Source organism: Antechinus flavipes, chromosome 1, assembly GCF_016432865.1.
Source record: "Antechinus flavipes isolate AdamAnt ecotype Samford, QLD, Australia chromosome 1, AdamAnt_v2, whole genome shotgun sequence".
NCBI classification, from domain to species: domain Eukaryota; kingdom Metazoa; phylum Chordata; class Mammalia; order Dasyuromorphia; family Dasyuridae; genus Antechinus; species Antechinus flavipes.
Window position 1 is genome coordinate 644899650 of NC_067398.1, and position 22388 is coordinate 644922037.

The following is a 22388-nucleotide window of genomic DNA, read 5'->3' on the forward strand; positions in this document are numbered from 1 at the left end:
TCCATGAGGATAAAAACCAGGAATTTTTCCACCCAAGGCATAAAAAGCATGGTGTGGATGGGATTGTAGGGGCACAAAGTTCAGTTCAAAAACAGATTCTGTTATACTACAACGGGAGATAGTCTCCTGACTCAGAGTTTGGGGGGAAAGATAGACATCTTGGAGATAAAGCCTCTGGGGGATTAGAAGAATATTGTTCTTCATGATATAGAAGCATTACCAAACCCTCTCTCCAGAACTACCCGGTGAGTTAGAGATACACTAGCCTTGGGACTTCTCAGTTAGACTCCAATAAACTTAATTCAATAAGTATTTATTAAGCACCAACTGTGTGTAGAGTTCTACGTTCACCATTGGAGAACGCACAAGATGCCCCAAACCCTCAGCTCCATGACACTGAGTAAATATAACCTAGGACTTCCCAGAGAATGGATATAAGTAGGTTCTTTAAGAACAGTTTTCTACTTCTGTTTGTATTTATATATGTTTATATTGCCACCCTCATTTGATTGTGAGCTCCCCAAGAGGAGGTCCACTTTGATTTTGACTGGTATGCAGTAGGTGTTCAATAAATGCTCCCTGATTGATGAATTCATCGTTTGGCTGCCACATCAGAGCCTAGTCCCAAACAGAGGAAAACCAAGGCAAGTCAACACAGCCAAGGCTATGGCCGCGCTGTTGGCAGTCACATAGGCTGCTCCATTGCTGTTGCAAAGGGTGTTGTTGCAACACTGCGATGTCACGTGTAACACTCCAATTGTTGTGTTGGAGGGCTCACAGGTGGAGGAGCATTTCTGGATGATGTTTTCAAGCTTGTGGGTATCTAGAAATAGAGAGAAAAATCCAAAAAACATTTCAGAGCATTGAACTCCAACTCATTCAAAATTAAGATAAGATATAGGATCTATTCCCGTGAAGTTTTCAATCCTATAAGAAGAAATGACACACATAAAAAAAAAGAAAAAAATTAAAATTTTTAAAATTTAAAAAAGTGACATATATATAGACATCTACAAAGCATGAAAATCATTAAGGGAAATCAGGGGAGACTTCCTGGAGGAGGCAGTATTTTCACTGAAATTTTTAAAATTCTTTTTTTTTTTCCAAGGATTAGTAGAGATTCAACTAAAGAGAAGGAGTGGAAGACATTCTGGGTGTAGAAAAGTAAGTGCACTTATACACCAAGCTGAAGGTAAGAGGGCTCAGAACATGGTAAGAGGCAAAGTATTGTTCATTTTGGCAGGAACATACAATATATAAAGGAATAATATAAAATAAATCTGAAAGGTCAGTTATTGCTAAGTTGGAGAACTTCAAATGACAGGGAAAGGAATTTGAATTTTATTCAGTTAGAGAATAAAAAGGAAGTATTGGAGGTAAAGAAGGGTGGATGGAGGGATGGATGAATAGATGTATAAATAGATAAATCAACAGAAAAAGCTAGAGTTCTCTCTCTGTGTCTCAACATAGACATAAGACATATATACACATATACGTGTGTGTATATATATGTTTGTTGCAAATATGTATGTGTGTGTATATATATGGTTGTTGCAAATATGTACATATGTGTATATATATAATATATATGTATATGTGTAGAGAGAGACAGAGACAGAGACAGAGACAGAGAGTAATGTGGGTTATAGTTATTTGTGAGAGGAAGGGCAAAGCAGAGTAAGAAAATATATTTTAAAAATCTATAATTCAAAAGACCAAGTGCCTAAGAGCTATATTAAAGTGCTGCTGATGGGAATAGAGAAATTGGCATGTACTGGAGCTCACAGATATGATACAGACTCACATTAATAGAATTTCATAGAAACCTCATGAGAAAAAGAAGCTTTATTATCCTAATATGCCTCAGAGGCAGCTTAAACTCCTGGTAAGAGCTCTGGGCTGAGCATTAACTGTTACCTCTGCCTTTCAAAAATTAATTCTATCATTTTTTTCTCGATTTAATATCTCTCGGCCTCAGTTTCCTCATCTGTAAAATGGAGGTAATAAGTACTTTACTTGAGTAGTTCATAAGGGGTTTATGCTTTGTACATTGTATGCTCTAAATTAGCCCTTTTCAAACTTTTTACTCTCAGGACCCCTTTACACTTTAAAATTTTTTTTAGAATTTATTTATTAGTTTTTGAAATATACTTTTATAAGATTTTGATTTCCATTTTTTCTCCCCCCATCCCTCACCCCTCCTTAAGATAGCATTCTAATAGATATTATACATATACAGTCATATTAAATGCATTTTCACATTAATCATGTCATAAAAGAAGAATCAGAACAAAAGAGAAAAACAGGAGAAAAAAAAAACAACAACAAAATTGAAAATAGTATTTTTCAATCCTCATTTGGACCCCATTGTTCTTTTTGTGGATGTGGATAGCATTTTCTGTCATAAGTCTTTTAGAATTATTTTAGATCACTGTATTGCTGAGAAGAGCAAAGTCTATCAAAGTTGATCATTCTCAAAATGTTGCTGTTACTGTGACTTTTAAAATTTATCAAAGACTTCAAAAAACCTTTATTTATATAATTCATATCAGTCAAGATTTATAACATTAACTATTAAAATTGATCACTTAAATATTTTAATTTATTTAAAAATAATGATAATAAACCTATTACATGTTAACATTTTTATGAAAAATAACTATTTTCTGAAACAAGTAAATCTGTGAAAGTGACATCTCACACATTTTGGGGAATTTTTTTAATGTCTAGCTTACTAGACAAATTTGTTTCTGTATCATTCTGTTGTCATATGTTATTTTGGTTAAAGTATTTAAAAAGAGTCTGGCACCATATCAATCTAAAGTTGGAAAAGGAAAGAGTTTCAATAGGCAAATAATATATTAGTATTTTTATAAAAATAGTTTTCACCTTGAGGATCGCTGAATCTCAGGTTTCCCCACATGTGTGTATACCCTATTTTGAGATCTAAATAAGCATCTATTAAGTCAAAGATCATAATATGAAATTGTGTTGAAAAGAAAAAGCTTGATGTCTTTTTTCTCTCAGTATCTACATGTTACATTATATTTTCATGTAATTTGCTAAACATTTTCCAATCTATCTAGAGAATTGAGATTTAGTTATTTTTGCCTCTACTCTGGTCAGTGCACCTTGCTATACTTGCTCATGCTTACCTGGATTCCACATTGTAAGAAAGATATGAGTTCTTATCTGGGAAGGTTGAGGACCAGAATGAGGGAGAAAGGTGGGTAGGGAAGAAATGAGCATTAATTAGGCATCTACTGTGTACTAGACACTGCATTAAACACTTTATAAAATTGATCTCATTTGATCCTCACAATATTCTTGGAGGTGAATGTGTTCTGTCACTTAACAGGTGAGAAAATGGAGCCAGACAGACGTCACATAGCCATGAAATGTTTGAGGTTGGATTGGATCTGATGAGAAGCTAAAGGAACTGGGTATAGTTAGATTATAAAAGATACGATGGGACAGGAAAGTTAGGAGCGAACATTCTTCTTTTTTTTTTTTTTTTTGCTGAGGCAGTTGGGGTTGTGACTTGCCCAGGGTCACACAGCTAGGATATGTTAAATGTCTGAGGCTGGATTTGAACTCAGGTCCTCCTGACTCTATCCACTGTGCCATCTAGCTGCCCCATAGTTTCCTTGTTCTAAAGAACTATGATAGTACAGAGGGGAGAAGGCATTTTGTTTGCTTTTTTTTTTTTTTTTTTTTGCTTTTGTCCTAGCTATTTGCATTCTGGCATCTTGAATATATGTGAACTCCTGGCTTTGGAAGCAGCCCTGCTTTCTACTCTACCCTACCTGGTGTACCAGATAACTTACAGTTTCAGAAATTGCAATTTTAGCTTAAATACATTTTTCCTTTCTGACCAGCTGCAATGTCCAGTGTAAATAGAGAAGAGGAAAAAAATGAGGGCTTTCTAAGGGAGGAACTAGGAAGCAACAAAAGGAGCAAGACAGGGATCAATTCTATCAGCTCAGCATTAGGAAGACCCTCAGAACAATTACACTGTGGCTGCCTTGGGGGGAACCCCCCCTATTTCTTTTGGCAGAGGTCAGAAAACCATTGGTCAGGGAGAATTCTGGGGGAAAGGGGAGATAGATTATTGCTCTGGGATGAATTAGACTAAGTGGTCCACTTGGCTTCTAAAGTCCCTTCCAGCTTGGAATCTATGATCCCATGATGCCTTTAAACTCCTTTCTACTTCTCAGATATTTTAATTCTCTCAGTATTCTCACCAGGACTTGTGAAAATGGTTTCATCAGCCAAAGAGACTGCTCATTAGTTCTCCGGAGATTAGAAGCTTCTTTTTTTAATGTTTTAATATTTTTTATTTTTCTCAATTACACATAAAAATATTTTTTACATATGTTTTTCAAACTTTGAGTTCCAGAGTCTCTTCTTTCCTTTCTCTCCACTACTTGAGAAGGCACATGTGAAATTATGCAAAATATTTTCATAAAAGTCATATTGCAAAAGAAAACATGGATCTCCCACAAAAAATATCCCTCCAGAATTTTTTTTTAAAAAGACCAGAATTCAATCTAGATTTTTTTTTTGCACTTAATAGTAATTTTTCCCCAATTACACATAAAGATAGTTTTCAACATTTGTTTTTATAAGATTTTGGATTCTAAATTTTTTCTCCCTTCCTCCCTTTCTTCCCCCTTTGTCAAGACAGCAAGCAATCTACTATAAGTTATACATGCATAATCATTTTAAAGATATTACCATTATTAGTCATGTAAAAGAAAAATCATAAAAGGAAAAAACACACAAGAAAAAAAAAACAAAGAAAAAGTAAAAATAATATGCTTTGATCTACATGCAGCTTCCATAGTTCTTTCTCTCATTTCCAGAACTCTTGACTAGGTTTGGAGCACAGAACTAAATATTAAGTAGGAATCCTAGCGTAATTGCTCTCCATAGTTCCATAGCTCTTAGTCAACTTCAAGACCCTAAAGAATGGATGCTACCATTTTTGATATCACATACACGTGTGCATACATATGTGCACATACAATTACACACATGCATACATGCACACATGATTTTCCTTAAAGCAACAGAAAAACAAGGAAGGATAGAAACAATGATCTGGATCTTTCTGAATAAAACAGCACATGAATTTGAAAAAGTTGGTTATGTCAATTAGTATGATTTCTTCTTGATACCTGTCTTTTCTCCCCCGCCCCCAAACACATGTGTCGAAACAGGTTGAATAGACAGCAAACATTCTGAAGTCCTGGGGGAAAGGTGTATTTGAAAAGTCTTAAGTGCTGTCGGCAGGTTCTCATCCTCTAAGCCTGCTTATAAACTGAGGCATGTGCTTTCTTGTCTTGGGCGGCAAGAAAATGGGGAAAAAGTGAGGGAGGTTACTGAATTATTAAGGAAAAGTAGAAAGAAAAGGAAGGAAGGAAAAAAGGAAGGGAGGGAGGGAGGGAGGAAGGAAGGAAGGAAAGAAGGAACGAACGAACGAACGAAGAAAGGAAGGAAGGAAGGAAGGAAGGAACGAACGAACGAACGAATGAAGAAAGGAAGGAAGGAAGGAAGGAAAGGAGGGAGGGAGGGAGGGAGAAAGGAAAGAAAGAAGGGAGGAACGAAGGAAGGAAGAAAGTTGAACAGATTTTGGACTTCCTATTAATTTAGTAGAAAAAGGCCAGACTTAGAGACAGAAGAACTAGCCAGATTGAAGGTCCTGACTTGGACACCAATTCAGTCTGAGCTCTCCAAGCCTCAGTCTTCTCATCTGAAAGATGGGTGTGATGATTCTGTAACTACTCATCTCAGGAAAGTGTCCCGGCTATAGAACTGTGAGCTAGTTTTAAATGGGGAGATATTATTCACATGCACTAACAACTTAGTAAGCAATATGATTCAGTCATCAAATACCAGAGCTGGAAGGGATATTAGAGAGCGCCCAGCCCTACCTCCTCATTTTTCAGAAGATGAAACTTAGTCCCACAGGTGGAAAAATGATTACCCAACATACTACAGAAATGTGATGGCTGAGCTTGAATTCAAACGAAGGCTTCTGGGAAGGTCAGCACTATTTCCACCTTGCCACAGTTCCGTGTTGTGGACACTAAATGCTTTGGAAGTTACTGGTTGGAGGGTAGGGTAGGAAATATAAGCAACCTAATCTGTTGGTTGATTCCAAGTCAATAAAATGACAGGTTTTTGTTTTGTTTTTGTAGGTTTGTTTGTTTTGCCTTTGTCCTGGATATTCTAATGCTGTGTGACTAGATATGTGAGTTAACTGATGGTTTTAAAACTGATCCACAGGAATATGCTGATAACTATTTAACAATTGGATTTCCAAGGAGAAGAATAAATTTAGCCAGACCACACTTTAAAATTTAATATGCATTATTAATTAATATGATGCATTATTATGCATAATAGTTACAAATAATATGCATTACTGTGCATTTTATTTTCTCTGTTACTTTCTTAAGTTTACACTATCAATAAAAATAATAAATCAAGTCTTAATTTGTAGCATTTGTTGATTTCCAAGATAGAAGACTTACACTGAAAATTTAGTGATGGATTCCAGCCTATTTCTAAAGCGGCCCCGCTTTCCACCCCACCTAGTCAGCCAGACGGAGAGAGACTTAGAAATGACACTTCAAATGGCTTAAAGTGCACTTTTCCTATCTGGACATCAAGAAATAAACAGGATTAAAAAATGGGGAGAAACTGAGGACCTCATTGTACCCCAAGCATTACTACTGTTCTTGCAACCCCACCTCAAGCCAGTTACCAAACTCAAGCCTCGCCCTTTGACTCATTTGAGGCTCATAAATTCTCCTTTCCCTAGACTACCCTCCTGTGGTAGAATGTATGAGCTCCAAAATTCCCCACAAGGAGGAATCAGAAGTAGCAAAACAACAGGTTGTCTGAGCAAGAATGGCCCTTAAGTCCCAGAAGCTGGGAAGAGCCTTAGACTAGAGAATGTCTGAGCTAGAACCTAAACACACACGCCACAGAGCATATACACATGTATACATGTATGTATATAGACACACATATGTGTATACATGCATGCATGTATGTGACTACACATAAATATCCATCAGAGCCGGACAAAATGCCTGGGCTGGAAGAACTTAGATGTCAGGAAGGTCGGCCTTTCCATTTTACAGATGAAAAAACTAAGACCTTTAAGGGTTGTAAGACCGGACTAAGGTCACCAAGTAAATCAGTGCAATTCCCTTTCCACCAGGCCCTGGGAGCAGCCCAGCCTGGATAATCTATAGGATTTATAAGAAGAAGTCATTCATTTATTCATTCCAAAACCATGTCAAATGCTTGACCTGTCCAAGGGGTTTGGGACCATGGGAGGACCAAGATAACTACGATGCGAGGAGTTTATGGTCCAGGAGTAATGATTTGAATCCACACCTGTTTAGCACTTTAAGGTTTTACAGAGTATTCTTCACATCAGGCTTGTGAGGTAGGAAGCACAAGAAGTAATACCCCATCCTACTGGCTAGAGACCGGAGATGGGGGGGAAAGGCTTACGGTCCCACAGAAGCGACAGAGTCGAACCCAGGCCGCGGGCCCTCCTTCGGCTAAGGCCCGCTGCCTCTCCGCAGCTCGTACAGATGCCAGGACGCCGGTGAGAAGCTCCACGAGGAGAACAGCGTGATCGTAGGAGCGTGGTGGTCCCAGGTTTGATAGGGGAGAAATCACAGCCGGTGCAGGGGGTCAGGAAGGGGTGGGCTTTGGGGGATGAGGGGGTGTCAGCAGGGGGAGGCAGGCGAGGAGAAAGAGCATCTCCTCGGCAGAGACCACAGGCGTGCACGGAACGGGGGCAGCTGTGCCCAGGGAGAGGCAAACGCCCTGGCAAGGACGTGCCCTGAGCGCCCATCCTGAACACCTGCTTATGGAGTAGGAAGCACTGAATTCTTGAAGAAAAGGGTTGTTGCCCTTCCCAGGGACTTCCAGACCATGCTGCCTCCACTCACTTCATCTTCCTCTCCTTTCCCCTACATGTACACACCCCTTTTCCAACTCCTCTTAACACATTTTCTCTCTGCTTTCCCCTCATACTAATATAATTGTGTTATATTTGAATATAAACTCCTTGAGGGGAGATATTTGATTGCTTCCTTTTGTGTGAATTTCCAATGTTTAGCACAGTGTCTGAACTCACTCACTCATTCATTTTCTCACTCACTCTCTCCTTCCATCTATCTATCTATCTATCTATAGATCTATCTATCTATCTTTCTTTTTATCTAGCTAGTCATCTATCTATTCATCTATCTATCCATCTTGCTATCCATCTTTCTATCATTCATCTATATCCCTATTTTTCAATTCTACTTAACCATCTATCTTTGCATCTTCCTTCCTTCCATCTTTCCTTCCTTCCTCCTTTTCTCCCTCCTTTCCTTCCTCTCTCCCTCCTTTCCTCCCTCTCCTTCCCTTCCTTTCTCTCTTTTCTTGTTTCTTTCTTTCTTTCTTTCCTTCTTTCTTTTTCTTTCTTTCCTTCCTTCCTTCCTTCCTTCCTTCTCTTTCTTTCTTTCTTTCTTTCTTTCTTTCTTTCTTTCTTTCTTTCTTTCTTTCTTTCTTTCTTTCCTTCTTTCTTTCTACTCAATCATCTGCCTATTCATCTATCTATCTATCTATCTATCTATCTATCTATCTATCCTAAGAGACTCAGCTCTTCTGTGAAATGTTCTCTATTTGAGAATGCTAGGATAATAAATCCTAGAAGTAGACTGGATCTTCAGGTCATCAAGTCCACCCCTCTCATTTTATAGATGAGAAAACTGAGGTCCAAAGGAAGTGAGGTGACTTTTCCAGGATCACAAAATAAACACTAAGAAGAGCAGAGCTTTGAAACCAAGCCATGTGCCTCCATACTCAGTATTCTTTTGAATGTACTTCTACTTCCTCCTGTGAATATCTATGATTTTTCATCATAAAATTGAACACTTCCTCAAAGCCATCTGCAATGGCCTCCATTTTGCCCATTTGGGTCATGTTTCCTCAGTTGGATTTTGAGTCAGAGGCTATGCTCTTCTTCCTTCTCCACTCTCCCCCACACACTTGGCAGATGGTTAATGATTGGTAAATATCCATGGATACATCTGATGTACATCCCGTCTATCTGTCAAATAAAGCAAATACCATAGCTTCCCTATAGTGGAAAGTCAAGAGATTAATAATCAGAAAGCCCTGGGAGACCCTGGACAAGCCATTTGCCTTTGCTGAACTTTCTGTCTCCTCTATAAAACATGCTCCATAACCCACATTCCCTACTCATGGGCTGTTTTGAAGAAAACCATTTGTAACTATTCAGGCTCTACAGAAATGGGAGTTTTTCCCTCTTCCTCATCGTGGCAGAAACTTACCAAACCGAGCGGAAATCACGATGGTCTCACAGTAAGCGTCGGAAGATGAGCAGTTGGTGGGACTCTGGCCCTTTCCCCGGCAGCTGTCCCCCACACACGTGTAGCACTGCAGAGCACTGCCTGCGGGAAGAACCAAACCAGACTGAAGAGCTGCCTTTTCAGGTCACCGGCCACCTGGCGAGCGGTGGTCGTAGTAGTGGTAGTAGTAGCATAGTATCTCCCAGCATTGTTGTGAGAGTCAAATCAGATAAAGTGCTTGCCCGAGTGCCTGGCACATCATAGGTGCCTAATAAGTGCTTATTCTCTTCTCTTATCCTTAGCACAATATCCGGCATACAGTAAATATTTAATAAGTGCTTGAGGCAGATGAATGGAGCAGTAGAAAGAGTGCCAGACACGGGGTCTTCCTGCGTTCAAATCTGTGACTCTGGGCATTTATCCCTGTTTGCCTCAGTTTTCTCAGCTGTAAAATGAGCTGTAAATGGCAAACACTGTAGTTTCCTTGACAAAAAAATTCCAAATGAAGAGTTGAATATGACTAAAAATGGTTAAGCAAAAATGAATCATGTTTAGTAGATTGAATGAAAATACAATATTAGTGCTGGCTTGAGCCTTAGAAATGATCTTAGAACCAGAAATATTATAAGTAGGAGGGACTTTTAAAAATCCAAGATAAAATGTAATATCCCAGAACTGGAAAAGATGATAGAATACTGAAGGTTAAAGCTAGGGGATCTCCTAGACTGATGTTCTCACTTATAGATTCAGGAAATAAAACTGAGGAAGGACTTAAATGAGAAATTATACATTATTATTATATATATATGCACATATATAATATACATATATAACATATAATATATTATCATATATATAATATAATATAATAAGTAGATAAAAAGAGTCAGACTACAGCAGGAGCATGATGTTCAGTTCTAAGCTCCATGTAGGTAGAGCTCAGTCCTTCAAACTAGGAAGTCATAGATTTTAGTCCTGCCAATGACATCATTGATTCCATAACCCTGAAGAAAAAGCCTCCCACTGCCCTAAGAAATTCTGTAAGGCTTTTTAAGTTTTAAAGAAATTAAACCAACATTAGAGGAGGGAGTTTCCTCATCTGGGAGTTCCTTTTCCTAATGAAATCACAGATCCAGCCCCTCTTCCCTATCTTGATACCACATTTTAGAATCACCACTGACAAGATGGAGGAAGGTGATCAGATGAGGAGAGAACTGCAGATCATACCATTCAGATATTACTTGAAAGAATTGGGAGTTCTTTTAATTAGTCTGGAGAAGATAAGACTAAGTGGGTTGAAGACATGACTTTTGTCTTCAAATCTCTGAAGGGCTGTTGTGTGGAAGGTGGAACGGATTTATTCTTTTTGATACCCAAACCGAGAGCCATGGGTTGAAGAAAGAACAAAAAGAAGACTCGAGCCAAGACTCCATTGTAAAGGTGATTCTCCTGTCTGAGACTAGGGCCCTGTCCAATAAGCCAGCCACACTGCCAGGATGTTCGAGTGCTAAAGTAGCCAGGACAGTTCCTGCTCCAGGCCCCAGAGGTCCCTCGCTGGTTCCCAGCCTGAATGGAGCTGCCCAGGTCTGTGTGTCCACCATTATGTGGCAAGTTTCATAGGCTATTTCTTATAACCAAAGCAACCAAATGGATAGCCTCAATCAGCAGTGAGCCCCCCCATCCCTGGAAGGATCCCACCTGTAGGGGATTTCGGCACTGGATGAGACAATGAACCGCATAATCTATATAGTTCCCAGTACCACTAACATCCTTTGTTTCCAAAATGCAGAAAGACTTTATGAAACCTGCTAAGTGAAGCTGGAGCCCTACCTCGTGCCTTTCTGAATTTCAGAATTCTCCCCAGACAGAAACAGAGACAGCAGCAAAAAATTAAAATAAAATAAAATAAAAATAAAGTTCATTCCTCAAACCCTTTATGGTTTACAAAATGCTTTCCTCCCAGAAGCCTAATGGGGAAAGTAGAACTAAGATGGATAGATGCATTTTACAGAGGAGGAAAATGAGATTCAGAGACCAGAAGCAGCTTGTGTGTGATCATATAGCTAGCAAGCAGCAGAATCAAACACATGGGAGTTGCACCTGGCTCCAGGTGGAGATCATGTCCCTGAAAAGTCCCTTCCTGCTTTGGAGTACTGACAGACAGGTGGTGGTTCTAGCCTGGGAGTCAGGATTTGAATTCAAACCTCACCCTTCTGACTGCTGGTAGTGGTCAGCATCTTGCACCAAGAAGACGATGTAGAAGCTGGGAAGGATCCAGGAAAAAGACTGTTCTGCAAGAAGTCTCAGGCAGGAGAGTGGCTCTATCAAGCCTATGTCTGAAGGCATTGTTCCTAATGGTTCCTCAAGGTCTCCAATCTAGCAGGACCTCGCTCTGTTCCCAGAACATGACCTGTGCTTTATGGACTCTGGATCTTTGCTCACACTTACTTCTCCCTCTCCTTCTTTTCCTAAACTTCAGCCCACCTTGAAAAGCCAACTCAAATGCCTCCTTCTCTTCCTAATCTCTCTCCCTCCAACAACAATCAGATCCTCTCTGGAGGATCTCACCCAGCATTTTATTTTCTTAAATAAAATTTCTTTTTTCTTTAATTTTTAAAATTAATTATTTTTAATTAATTTTTCTTAAATAAAAACCTCTCTGACGCACATTATTGTGTATGGCCTTCATGCATTTTTGTGTTCATGTACTACTTAGGCTGATATGTCTGTGAGGATGGTAATAATGTCCAATCTAAATCTTTTGTCTTTCCCAGTGCCTGACACAGTATTATAATATCAAAGAATTTCAGAGACCGCCTCTAAACTAATCTATATCTGCACAATAATCTCTACAGCATTCTCAGTGACTAGTTCTCAAGCCTTTTTATTTAGACTATAAAGGCTGGAAAGGACTGTGTAAAAGGTATCTCAGTGGCCAAGAGAAAGTAAAAGCAGGATAAGGAAAACCTTAATCGACAATAACAAAAGAATTATTGGTTTAGTGATAAGATGGGTAGGGCCAGGAACATAAACGCAATAAATATTCCAGTAATTGTAGTTTAAAGAAACATCCTACAGTACAGTATGAATGGAAGGTTTTCATCATTTTTGACTTCTTACAGAGGATGTAAAAAAGGACAGATGGGTGGTCTAGTGAATAGAGTCTGTATTTTTACAAAGAAAACCCAAAGTAGGGTCACAGGGAGTCGGATACGATCCAAACAACAAGAACAAGAGTAATTGCCCCGACTACAGGTGACTTGGGAAGAACTTTGGGTCTGGCTTCTACTCCATCCCCAATCTGGCCGTGTGGCAAACTGCTTTGTCTCTGATCTTGATTTCCTTTTCTATAACAGAGATGGCTACCTTATCTCTGAAGTTTCTTCCAGGTTTACCATTTTATGTTAAACTTATCTTACATAAAGGAGGGGACTGAAGAATTATTCCAACACTCACACCTCTTTTCCATCAAAAAGGATCCCCAAAATTTTGGTCTTAATCATCTGGAGATTGGGAGGGGAACGTAGCTATTGTGCTTCATTTGTATGGTAATCTAGTTTTTCTATGATCCTTTGATTTGCCTAAGACTAGCCACTGTCCTTCTCCATGGACGGGAAGAAAAAATGTTAATTAAGTAGCTAGGAGACTCAGACTTTAGAGCAGGGTTCTCTGATGAATCAGATGAATCCCATGGTATCTCAGAGAGGGTCTGTGAAAAGCCAAGGCTAGGCTGCAGCAATATTTAAGTGGTATTCAAAATAAAATAGGAGCAGCCAGACATGAGGGTGAATGTCAGTAATCACACTATACAACCAGAGGGACAGGCTGGTGGATAGCTTCAGTTGAGGAATTCTGAATGCAATTGGATTAAAGTTGATTGTTTGCACTAAATCCAACATCAATATGGCAAGTTCCTAGGGGACCAGATTGGGAGATGGGGGAACTGGACTCCTAAAGAAGGATGAAATGGCCCAAACTAGGAACAGGGAGGGTCAAAGCTTCCATGCCCTTCAGCAGTGAGATCGGGCATGGGAGTGACTCCTGAGCTTTTCATCTGAGTGAGATAGAAAGAGCCAATTTCAAAAAAATAAGTTAGATTAAAAAAAAAAAAAGAATCAGTAGTAGACTTGAAATTCCTTCTTGAAATCATAAGAAAAGCTAAAGAAGCAATTAGTTTTTCTCCTTGAAATCAATGTGTCTGGGTTCAAATGTCAGCTGTGAAGTTGTTTAACCCAGAGTCTGAATAATAACATGATGACCCACCTTCATAAGAGTTGTTCTTAAGAAAATACTTTGTAGATCTTAAAGTGCTATAGAAATATAGAAATGAATCTGTTTTAAAAGATCATACATGTTTAATCTATATCAGATTAGGAGAATGGAGAATGGAAGGGAATGAAGGAGAAAAAAATTTGGAGCACAAAGTCTTACAAAAATGAGTGTTGAAAATTATCTGTACATGCGATTGAAAAAAAGTTAAATACTGTTGAGGGGAAAATAGAAATGGGTCTAAGAGTCAAGCTTAGATTCTCTGATTTCAAATGTATGCCTTCCCTAGCTTTAAAGCAAGAGTTTTTAAATCAAGAAGTTTGTGAATAGATTTTAGGGGGCTCATGAATATGGATGAATTTTTTTTACATCTTTATTTCAATATAATTGGTTTTCTTTTCAATCTTATATATATTCTTTTAAACATTTAAAAATTTTGTTCTGAGAAGGGGCTCATAGGCTCTTCCATGCTGCCAAAGGGGTCCATGAAACAACAACAAAAAAAATGAAGAATCTCTTCTCTGAAGTCTTTTAAAGTACCTGGGCTTCCTAGGCCCAATATCTGTTATAATGTATTTGTATTTTTTAGGTTTTTTTTCCTCTTTATTCGATCATCTCACAAATATTTATTGAATTGTAACAGAAAATCTCCTCCACTATTTGGATGCTTTTTCATAGATGGAAGAAGAATGATTTGAGATCTTGAAAACTATGTCATAAGAGCTAAAAATGTTTGGTGTATGAAACCAGAAGCCTACTGAGGATGTCTCTTGAGCTTTGGTTGAGTTAAAGATGCAGAAGCTCATCACCATTGAGTTGACTAGTGTAGGACAGTGGAAAGAACACTGAATCTAGAATCAAAACAAATCCCTCTTCAGATTCTTGCTACTTGTATAACTTTGTATAAGGAATTTCATTTCCCTGGGCCTCAGTTTTCTCACCTATAAAACAGGAGAGCTGGACTAAATGAACTTTGAAGTCTCTCCCAGCTCCAGGTTTATAACCTTATGACAGAATTTCTTAGCCACAAATAAAAAAAAAATTTTTTTTAACATACAAAACTATCCTCAGTCCTGTTCATTATCTTTCTGTTTCCAAGCATCACAAAGGTTTTTAATTATTACCAAATGTTAATCATTAATGATCTCAATATAAGAGCCTGTCCACTGATGAACGAGACCATATGCAACTATTTATCTATCATTATGGACATTTTCACTAACGAAATCAGAAAACAGAAGGACAATCTACTTAAATAGAAGAATGGCTTCCATGTTCCCCTTGGGAAGGAGTAGGCAGGGGGAAAGAACAAACATTTATTAATAATGACTAATAGCTAACATTTATATAGTTTTTGCTATGTGCCAGTATAATGCTAAGCACTTTATAAAATTGTTTTCCTTTGTTCTTCATAACAACTTTGCCAGGTAATGTTATTATTAGCCCCATTTTACAGATGAAGAAATGAAGGCATTCAATGGACCTGCTCAGGGTCACACAGCTAGAATCTGAGCCCAGATCTGAACCATTCCTGACTCCAGGACCAGTATTCTGCCCACTATTCTACTTCTCTGAAAATCAAGGAGTTGGTAGGTTCAATTTTTTGTGTGCAAAAAGGAAAATGGGCTTTCTCAAGAGGCTCACTCTCCTTGAAGGCCCTTAAGCAGAATCAGGGCTGACATCCTTCTGGTGTGTTAAGATGGGGATTTTATTTGTGAGTAGCAAATGGCTGCTGAAATCCAGATTCTATGGCTTTGTGAAATAAAATTAAGTTTCAGGGGAGGTGCCAACCTGTGCTGGTGGAGAGGTAATTTCTCTAAGCCTCCCTTTTCTCTCCTTTCAAATAGGGGAGCTGGACTAGATGACTTCTGAAGTCTAATTCCTAGTCACAGCAACCTGGAAGTTGTCTCTGTCGGTGAAACCACAGGTTCCTTTCTTGTCCCTACAATCATCACTGTCAAGGTTAGGGACAACAGGACCATGCCCTCAAAGGTAACAGAGAGAGAACGCTGACTCTGAAATCTGATGACTTGGCTGTGATCTTGGACAAGCCACAACTTCCCAGGTCTCAATTTTCTAACCTTGAAAATGAAGAGGTGAGAAAAGATAGAACAAAATCCCTGCTGGCTCTCCATCCACAACCCCAAGTTAGAGTTGTAAAAAGACCTTGAAACCTCCAATGGCTGTTTTATAAATGAGAAAGATAAAACTCAGAGATTTCCCTGAAGTCATATGGAGAGAAGGAAGGAGGATTTGAACTCAGGTTCTTGGACTTCAGAGTCCGTGTCCTTTTACCTGTCCTTTATCACCTTCCAAATCTGTGGATTTATTTTTCATATTCTTCATCGTAAGGATAAAAGAAATAGGGACCAGATCTGTGATGGTAGTCATACAGAGTAATCCCAGAGGAGGAAGGTCACCTACCAACACTGACTGATACCTTCTCCAAAAATTAGTCTTTCCCGTGGCTGCCTGAGGTAGCACAGGATGAATCCATTCCTCCAATGGAACTTAGTTGCTCAGGAAAATATTAGGCAGATTTTCCAGCCATCAAAATTACTTTCTCTTAATCTTAGAAAAATTCATTTCTCATTAGGAAACATCAGAGCATCTTACCTTGGTCAAAACACAGGAGGGCCATCAAGATGATCAGGTAAGATGCCATCTGGGCTTATTCTCCTCAGGCCGCCCAGTGGGGTTTGTGTCTTCAAGAGTCAGGAACAGGCTTGTGGAGAGTTGAAAAACAAATTTTTAAATAAGTCTTACTTTAGCCAGAAACAATCAGTTAAAATTGTATCAGCAGGTAATGGCTCTGAGTAATAGGCATGCAAACACTACCCATATTTGTCTTTCCATTCAGTTCTAGCCTATCTATCAATGTTATCTTTTGGCATTTTTCAAGGACAAAATGCCAAAGGGTCAAAAAACAATATTCTACACTTCTAGGACCCATGACTTCTCTGGCACGTGGAACCCATCCCCCACATCTTTGAAGATATTCTTCCTTAGTTTGCAGCCAAAATCATTTATTCAACCAATTCCACCATGAGGTCACAGTCTAGTCTACTCCATGGCCTTGCTGATGTAGGTGAGGACTCAGGAGACAGATTCCCAGGCCTTTGCTAGTCCTAGACTTGTAGATCTATACCAAGGTCACGGTAGAGCCAGGAGCAAAAGACTGGAGGAGGACTCTGGACAAAAGTCAAGGACAAAGGACAAAAGACAAAAGAATTTTAGAAGTCATCTCATTGAATCACTTGAGCAGGAATAATCAAAGAGAAGAGTCACGGGTCAGTCCCTTGTACTTTTTTCAGATATAACTATAATAATAGGCTTTGCTAAAGTTGATTGCCCAGCTCTGATCTTTGTAAGCTGAATGACCTTGGACAAATCAAAGAATTTTAGAACTAGAGTGCTTTGGAATCAGCAGGGTCTTTATAAGACCTTCTATACCCTTATTTTTTAATGAATACACTTGGCTCACTGAGTTGCAATTTTGTTTTTTAAACTGTGATAATAAGAATCCCCAGGCTATTAGCTTTGCAGTCTTATTCTGTAGAGAGTATTTTACAAACCACAAAGCTTTATGTGAATATGAATTATTTTTGCGAGCACTTTGCCATTTTCAAAGCCTTTTATGTTTTTGTTCTCCAGGAAACCTTAGGTGAGGTACATAATTCAGTTTTCATTAAGTATGAGTCTTATACCAGTTCCTATGGTGAAGACACAAGGACTCTCAAAGATATAGAAGACATTTCTTCTAGTTTAGAAAAATAGTTGTCGGGGAGGAAAACATACATGTGCTACTTAAACTGACAAATAAAAATGGTGCAAACATAGCATTTTCACTCTTTTTGTTGTTGCTTGCATTTTATTCTCTTTCTCTTTTTTTTCCTGTTTGACTTGATTTTTCTTGTGCATCAAGATAATTGTATAAATATGCATGCATATATTGGATTTAACATATATTTTTACCATGTTTAACATATATTAAATTACTTGCCATGTAGGGGAGGGGGTAGGAGAAGGGGAGGGAAAATTGGAACACAAGGTTTTGCAAGGGTTAATGTCGGAAAATTATCCTTGCATATGTTTTGAAAATAAAAAGCTTTAATAAATAAATAAATAAAGTTTTAAATGGTGCGATGGAAAAAATGTTCCATTGCACTGAGGAACCAGGTAGAGAAGGCATAAAATTGAAGTTGTGGGAATCATGGAACAACCCATTGGTTGAGAATTATAAAGAAGCAGAGGCCATTGCAATTTTTACAGAAGAAGAAACTGAGACTCAGAGAAATTAACTCATGTTCTGTCCAAGGTCACTGGTTAAATAATAATGACGGCTCAAAGGACTTTCCTCACCATGATCCCATGATGTTGGAGACATGAGTGTTTATGTTCTCCATTTTATTACACAATAGGAAACAGATACCCAAAGAGATGAGAATTCTACAGGGCCTATAATCCTCTGAGATCCTATCTATTGATCATTCCACTTCTACATGTGACCTCTTATCAATCCGTCAGTCAACAAATATTTATTAAGAACCTGTAGCGTGTATCAGACATTATGTTAGGCACTGGGGATTGCAAGGACAAAGAAATCATCCCTATTCACAATGAGCTTATAGTCCAATGAGAGAAACTACAGCAAGTACCTATAAAGTATATAATGCACCAAGTTAGGAAATGCAAATGTATACAGAATAGGGAAATGCAAGGTAGTTTGGAATGGAGGGCACTAATAGTTGGGGGGGGGGGGAAGTGGGTTGGAATCAGGGAGCTGAACTGTATCAGGAAAAAGAGGGACTGGGTAAATTGGAGGTAAGGAGAGGATGCCCTCTAGATATGGAGGATCATTGGGATAAAAGCACAGAAAGAGACCTGACAACTATCTTCCTCAAACATTGATCTAAGTCACTCTCCTACTGTGGCTCCCTCTTGTTTTTAGTATCAACTACAATAAACTCTTCCATTTGGTTTTCAAAGTTCTACAAAATTGAACCACAGTCTGTTCTCCCCAGTCTCTTTGATAGTTTGTCCCCATCCTGTACTCTTCCATTCAGCTAAAATGATGTTACTTTCCTCTTCACACATGATATTCAATTCTGTGTCTGTATCATTGCCTTTGTACCAGTTCTCCCTCATTTCTGAAATGCAATCTCTCCTCATCTCTGCCTTCCAGAATCCCTCTCTCCTTGGAAGATGCAGCTCAGGTTTCCTTCTATGAAACACCTTTCTTGGTCTTCCCAACTTCTCATGCACTTCTTGCTAAATTACCTTGTAGTTAATTTCTTTGTATTCATTGGTTTTTATTCTCTTTACACTTATTCTATGTGTATATATGTATATAAATATATGTGTACACAAATATACATTTATACACATGAAATGACTATTTCTCTCATATTTAAAAGGAAATTATTCCATTAGGGCCAAAGTTTTCCCCCTTTTTATTTCCTCATCCAGAAACCAACCAGTGTGGGAAATCTCTCTTAAATATTTACCCAAGCCAAGATCTAATCAGACAGTTAAAAAATTCTAAGTTTGGGCTAATGGGTGTATTCTTGTTCCTTATACTTGCTTGGACAGGTCTGGGCAAAGGTTGATGTTCCCTGTTATCAAGACAGGAAACATGAAAACTGATATCTTTGACCAAGATTTGAGTGACCTTCATTTAAATATAGCCCATAACTTCCATTGTGTTGTCCAATCTGAATTGTTTTCCATTCCTCAAGAATACCTCATATAAATTGCCATTCTTTTTTTTTTAAATTTTATTTTATTTAATAATAACTTTGTATTGACAGAATCCATGCCAGGATAATTTTTACACAGCATTATCCCTTGCAATCACTTATGTTTCGTTTTTTTCCCCTCCCTCCTCCTCCCCCCCCCCAAGATGGCAAGCAGTCCTATATATGTTGTAGCAGTATATCCTAGATACAATACATATTTGCAGAACCGAACAGTTCTCCTACTGCACAGGGAGAGTTGAATTCAGAAGGTAAAAATAACTCGGGAAGAAAATCAAAAATCAAATAGTTCACATTCATTTCCCAGTATTCCTTCCTTGGGTGTAGCTGTTTCTGTCCATCATTTATCCAGTGAAACTCAGTTAAGTCTCTTTGTCAGAGAAATCCACTTCCATCAGAATACATCCTCATACAATATCGTTGTCGAAGTGTATAATGATCTCCTGGTTCTGCTCATCTCACTTAGCATCAGTCCATGTAGGTCTCTCCAAGCCTCTCTGTATTCATCCTGCTGGTCATTTCTTACAGAACAATAATATTCCATAACATTCATATACCACAATTTACCCAGCCATTCTCCAATTGATGGGCATCCATTCATTTTCCAGTTTCTAGCCACTACAAATAGGGCTGCTACAAACATTTTGGCACATACAGGTCCCTTTCCCTTTTTTAGTATCTCTTTGGGGTATAAGCCCAATAGAAACACTGCTGGATCAAAGGGTATGCACAGCTTGATAACTTTTTGGGCATAATTCCAGATTGCTCTCCAGAATGGCTGGATTCGTTCACAACTCCACCAACAATGCATCAGTGTCCCCGATAAATTGCCATTCTAATGTCATTAGGGGTTTTTGGTCATTTTAAGACCATCCTTTTTTTTTAATAACCTCCTGGTTTTGTTAATAAAAGTATTAAATTACCCAGAAATTATGTCTCTTGAAATCTTTTTAATCATCTCAACATACACATAAACATATACATAAAACATATACACATACACACATATAGACAGATATATATCAATACATATACACACATAATATAATCTCCTTGAGTGTATTTCTATCGTACAGCCTCTGACACATGTAGTAGCCATTTAATGAACATTTGTGATTTGATGAATTAATTAATCACAGCATTTTCCTGAATAAAGTCCAGATGATCTGAACTGTGGGTTCCAGTGCTATTGATGGGACTGACTGGATTTGCATTTTGGTTTTCTTGTGTTACATAAATTGGTGTCGAAACAAGAAATAAACTGAAAAGCTGATTTGGTGTAAATATTTTCTGGATAAGGACAGCATTCGAAACAAGCTTTGGAACCTTTAGTAACTTTTCAATTGTGCATTTGTTTTTAAAGTGGAGAGAACAGTTAAGACACATTTAAGGTTCTTTGTTATTGTTGTTGTTATTTGTCCTTTGTTCTCAAAAAGGATTATGACATCGGGAAGGTGATGCTATGACATACAAGTGAATTGGATTTAAATGAAGCAGGGTTGTGCAAAGTCACTTACTCCTCCAGAGCCATGTGGGTCCAATGGCAAGATATGGATCAGAGTGACTGGAAAGGTCTCTAACAGGGCTCAGTTTGTCAGATGCAAGGCCCCATTCAGTGATTAAGGCTGGGTAAGAACTGAGGGAAAAAAAATGGCCTCTTTTACCTTAGACCTATACATATATATGTGTGTGTATGTAAGAATCTTAGAGACCATTTAACGAAGAAATAAATGCATGGAAAATTTAAGACTTTCCTTAGATAGAGTCAATATTTAGCCCCAATATCAGTGTTTAAGACTCATTGGAAGGGGTGTGTGTATGTGTATGTGTGTATGTCTGGATGGGGAAGATCCTCAGGATTTCTGGCCAAAACAGAACAATTATTAGTCACATTCACTCTGAGTCAATCAGGATCCAAACTAGGACCATCTGAGGTTTGACCTTAAATCCGGGCTCAGACTCGAGGCAAGTCTCTTTACCCTGTTTGCCTCAGTTCCTCTTCTGTGAGAGGAGCTAGAGAAGGAAATCATAAACTTCTCCAGTGTTTGCTTTAAAAAAAAAAAACCCATGGACCACATCCATGAAGAATTAGAACTGAATCACGCCCACCCCCACCCCCACAACCCATCCTTTTCTGGCAGCCGTCCCGCTCAGGTGAGGTGAGTGCTCTGCATCTGCTTGTGAAACTCTGCCCTTGGGGGATTCTCTGCTTTTTCTCCCTTTTCAGGGAGTTCCAGGAGCTCAGAAACTTTGTTGGTTGCACACTGCAGCTGACATTTTTATTTTCTAGTTCCAGCATCAATAGTTAGGGGGAGGATGAGAGAAGGTTCATTAAAATCCAGGACACGAAGATCCTCCAATGAGTCTTAAAACACTGGCTTTGGGGCTAAATCTTGAGTCTTTGTGAGGAAAGTCATTTCAGCTTTCCACGCCTTTGTTTCCTCATTAAATAGTCTCTAAGCTTCTTTCCCGCACCGGATACGAGTGAGCCTGTGATGCTCTAAGAAGATTTAAATAGCTGAGAGAGTGGGAAACGTTTTATTTGCTGGCTAAGTGGATAGAGATACCTGATTATTTGGAATATTATCTCATTAAAAGAAAGAAGCGTAAAACCAGTTTAAAGAAAACTGGGCAAGAGATCTGACTAAACAAAATCATCCATCCTGAGGGCATTTAAGGAGACAGGTGGCTCATTGGATAGAGCACTGAACCTGAGTCAGAAAAATCTGAATTCAAATTCGGGCTTTACACACTTATTAGCCAGTCTCAGTTTGCCTTAATCCACTGGCAGAGGACATGACAAATAATTCCTGTATCTTGGTCAAGAAAACCCCATGGGCATTATGGTCCACGGACACAATTAAACAACTGAACCGCAATAAAAAGAGTTCACATTCATCCTCCCAAAAGAACAATGTGAAATATTTATGAAGACTACAATAACAATGTTTTCAATAGGAATAGAGTTACA

The 22388-nt window shown here is 38.6% G+C and overlaps 1 protein-coding gene across 1 annotated transcript; it reads right to left on the minus strand.

Moving 5' to 3' along the window:
• Nucleotides 1–297: 297 nt before the first annotated feature.
• Nucleotides 298–16457, minus strand: LOC127544518 (lymphocyte antigen 6E-like). The gene is made up of 3 exons (XM_051971181.1): nucleotides 16278–16457; nucleotides 9375–9494; nucleotides 298–823 (listed from the first exon to the last, which is right to left on the minus strand). Exons 1-3 carry the CDS (start codon nucleotides 16324–16326, stop codon nucleotides 612–614), a joined length of 381 nt encoding a protein of 126 aa, XP_051827141.1. The 5' UTR covers nucleotides 16327–16457; the 3' UTR covers nucleotides 298–611.
• Between the last annotated feature and the right edge of the window lie 5931 nt (nucleotides 16458–22388).

Coding starts and splice junctions, on each gene's coding strand:
- LOC127544518 (XM_051971181.1), bottom strand. CDS start 16,326: ATGGCATCTTACCTGATCATCTTGATGGCCCTCCTGTGTTTTGACCAA. Junction 9,495..16,277: donor CCTCCTGTGTTTTGACCAAG/GTAAGATGCTCT, acceptor TTCTTCCCGCAG/GCAGTGCTCTGCAGTGCTAC. Junction 824..9,374: donor CGTGATTTCCGCTCGGTTTG/GTAAGTTTCTGC, acceptor CTCTATTTCTAG/ATACCCACAAGCTTGAAAAC.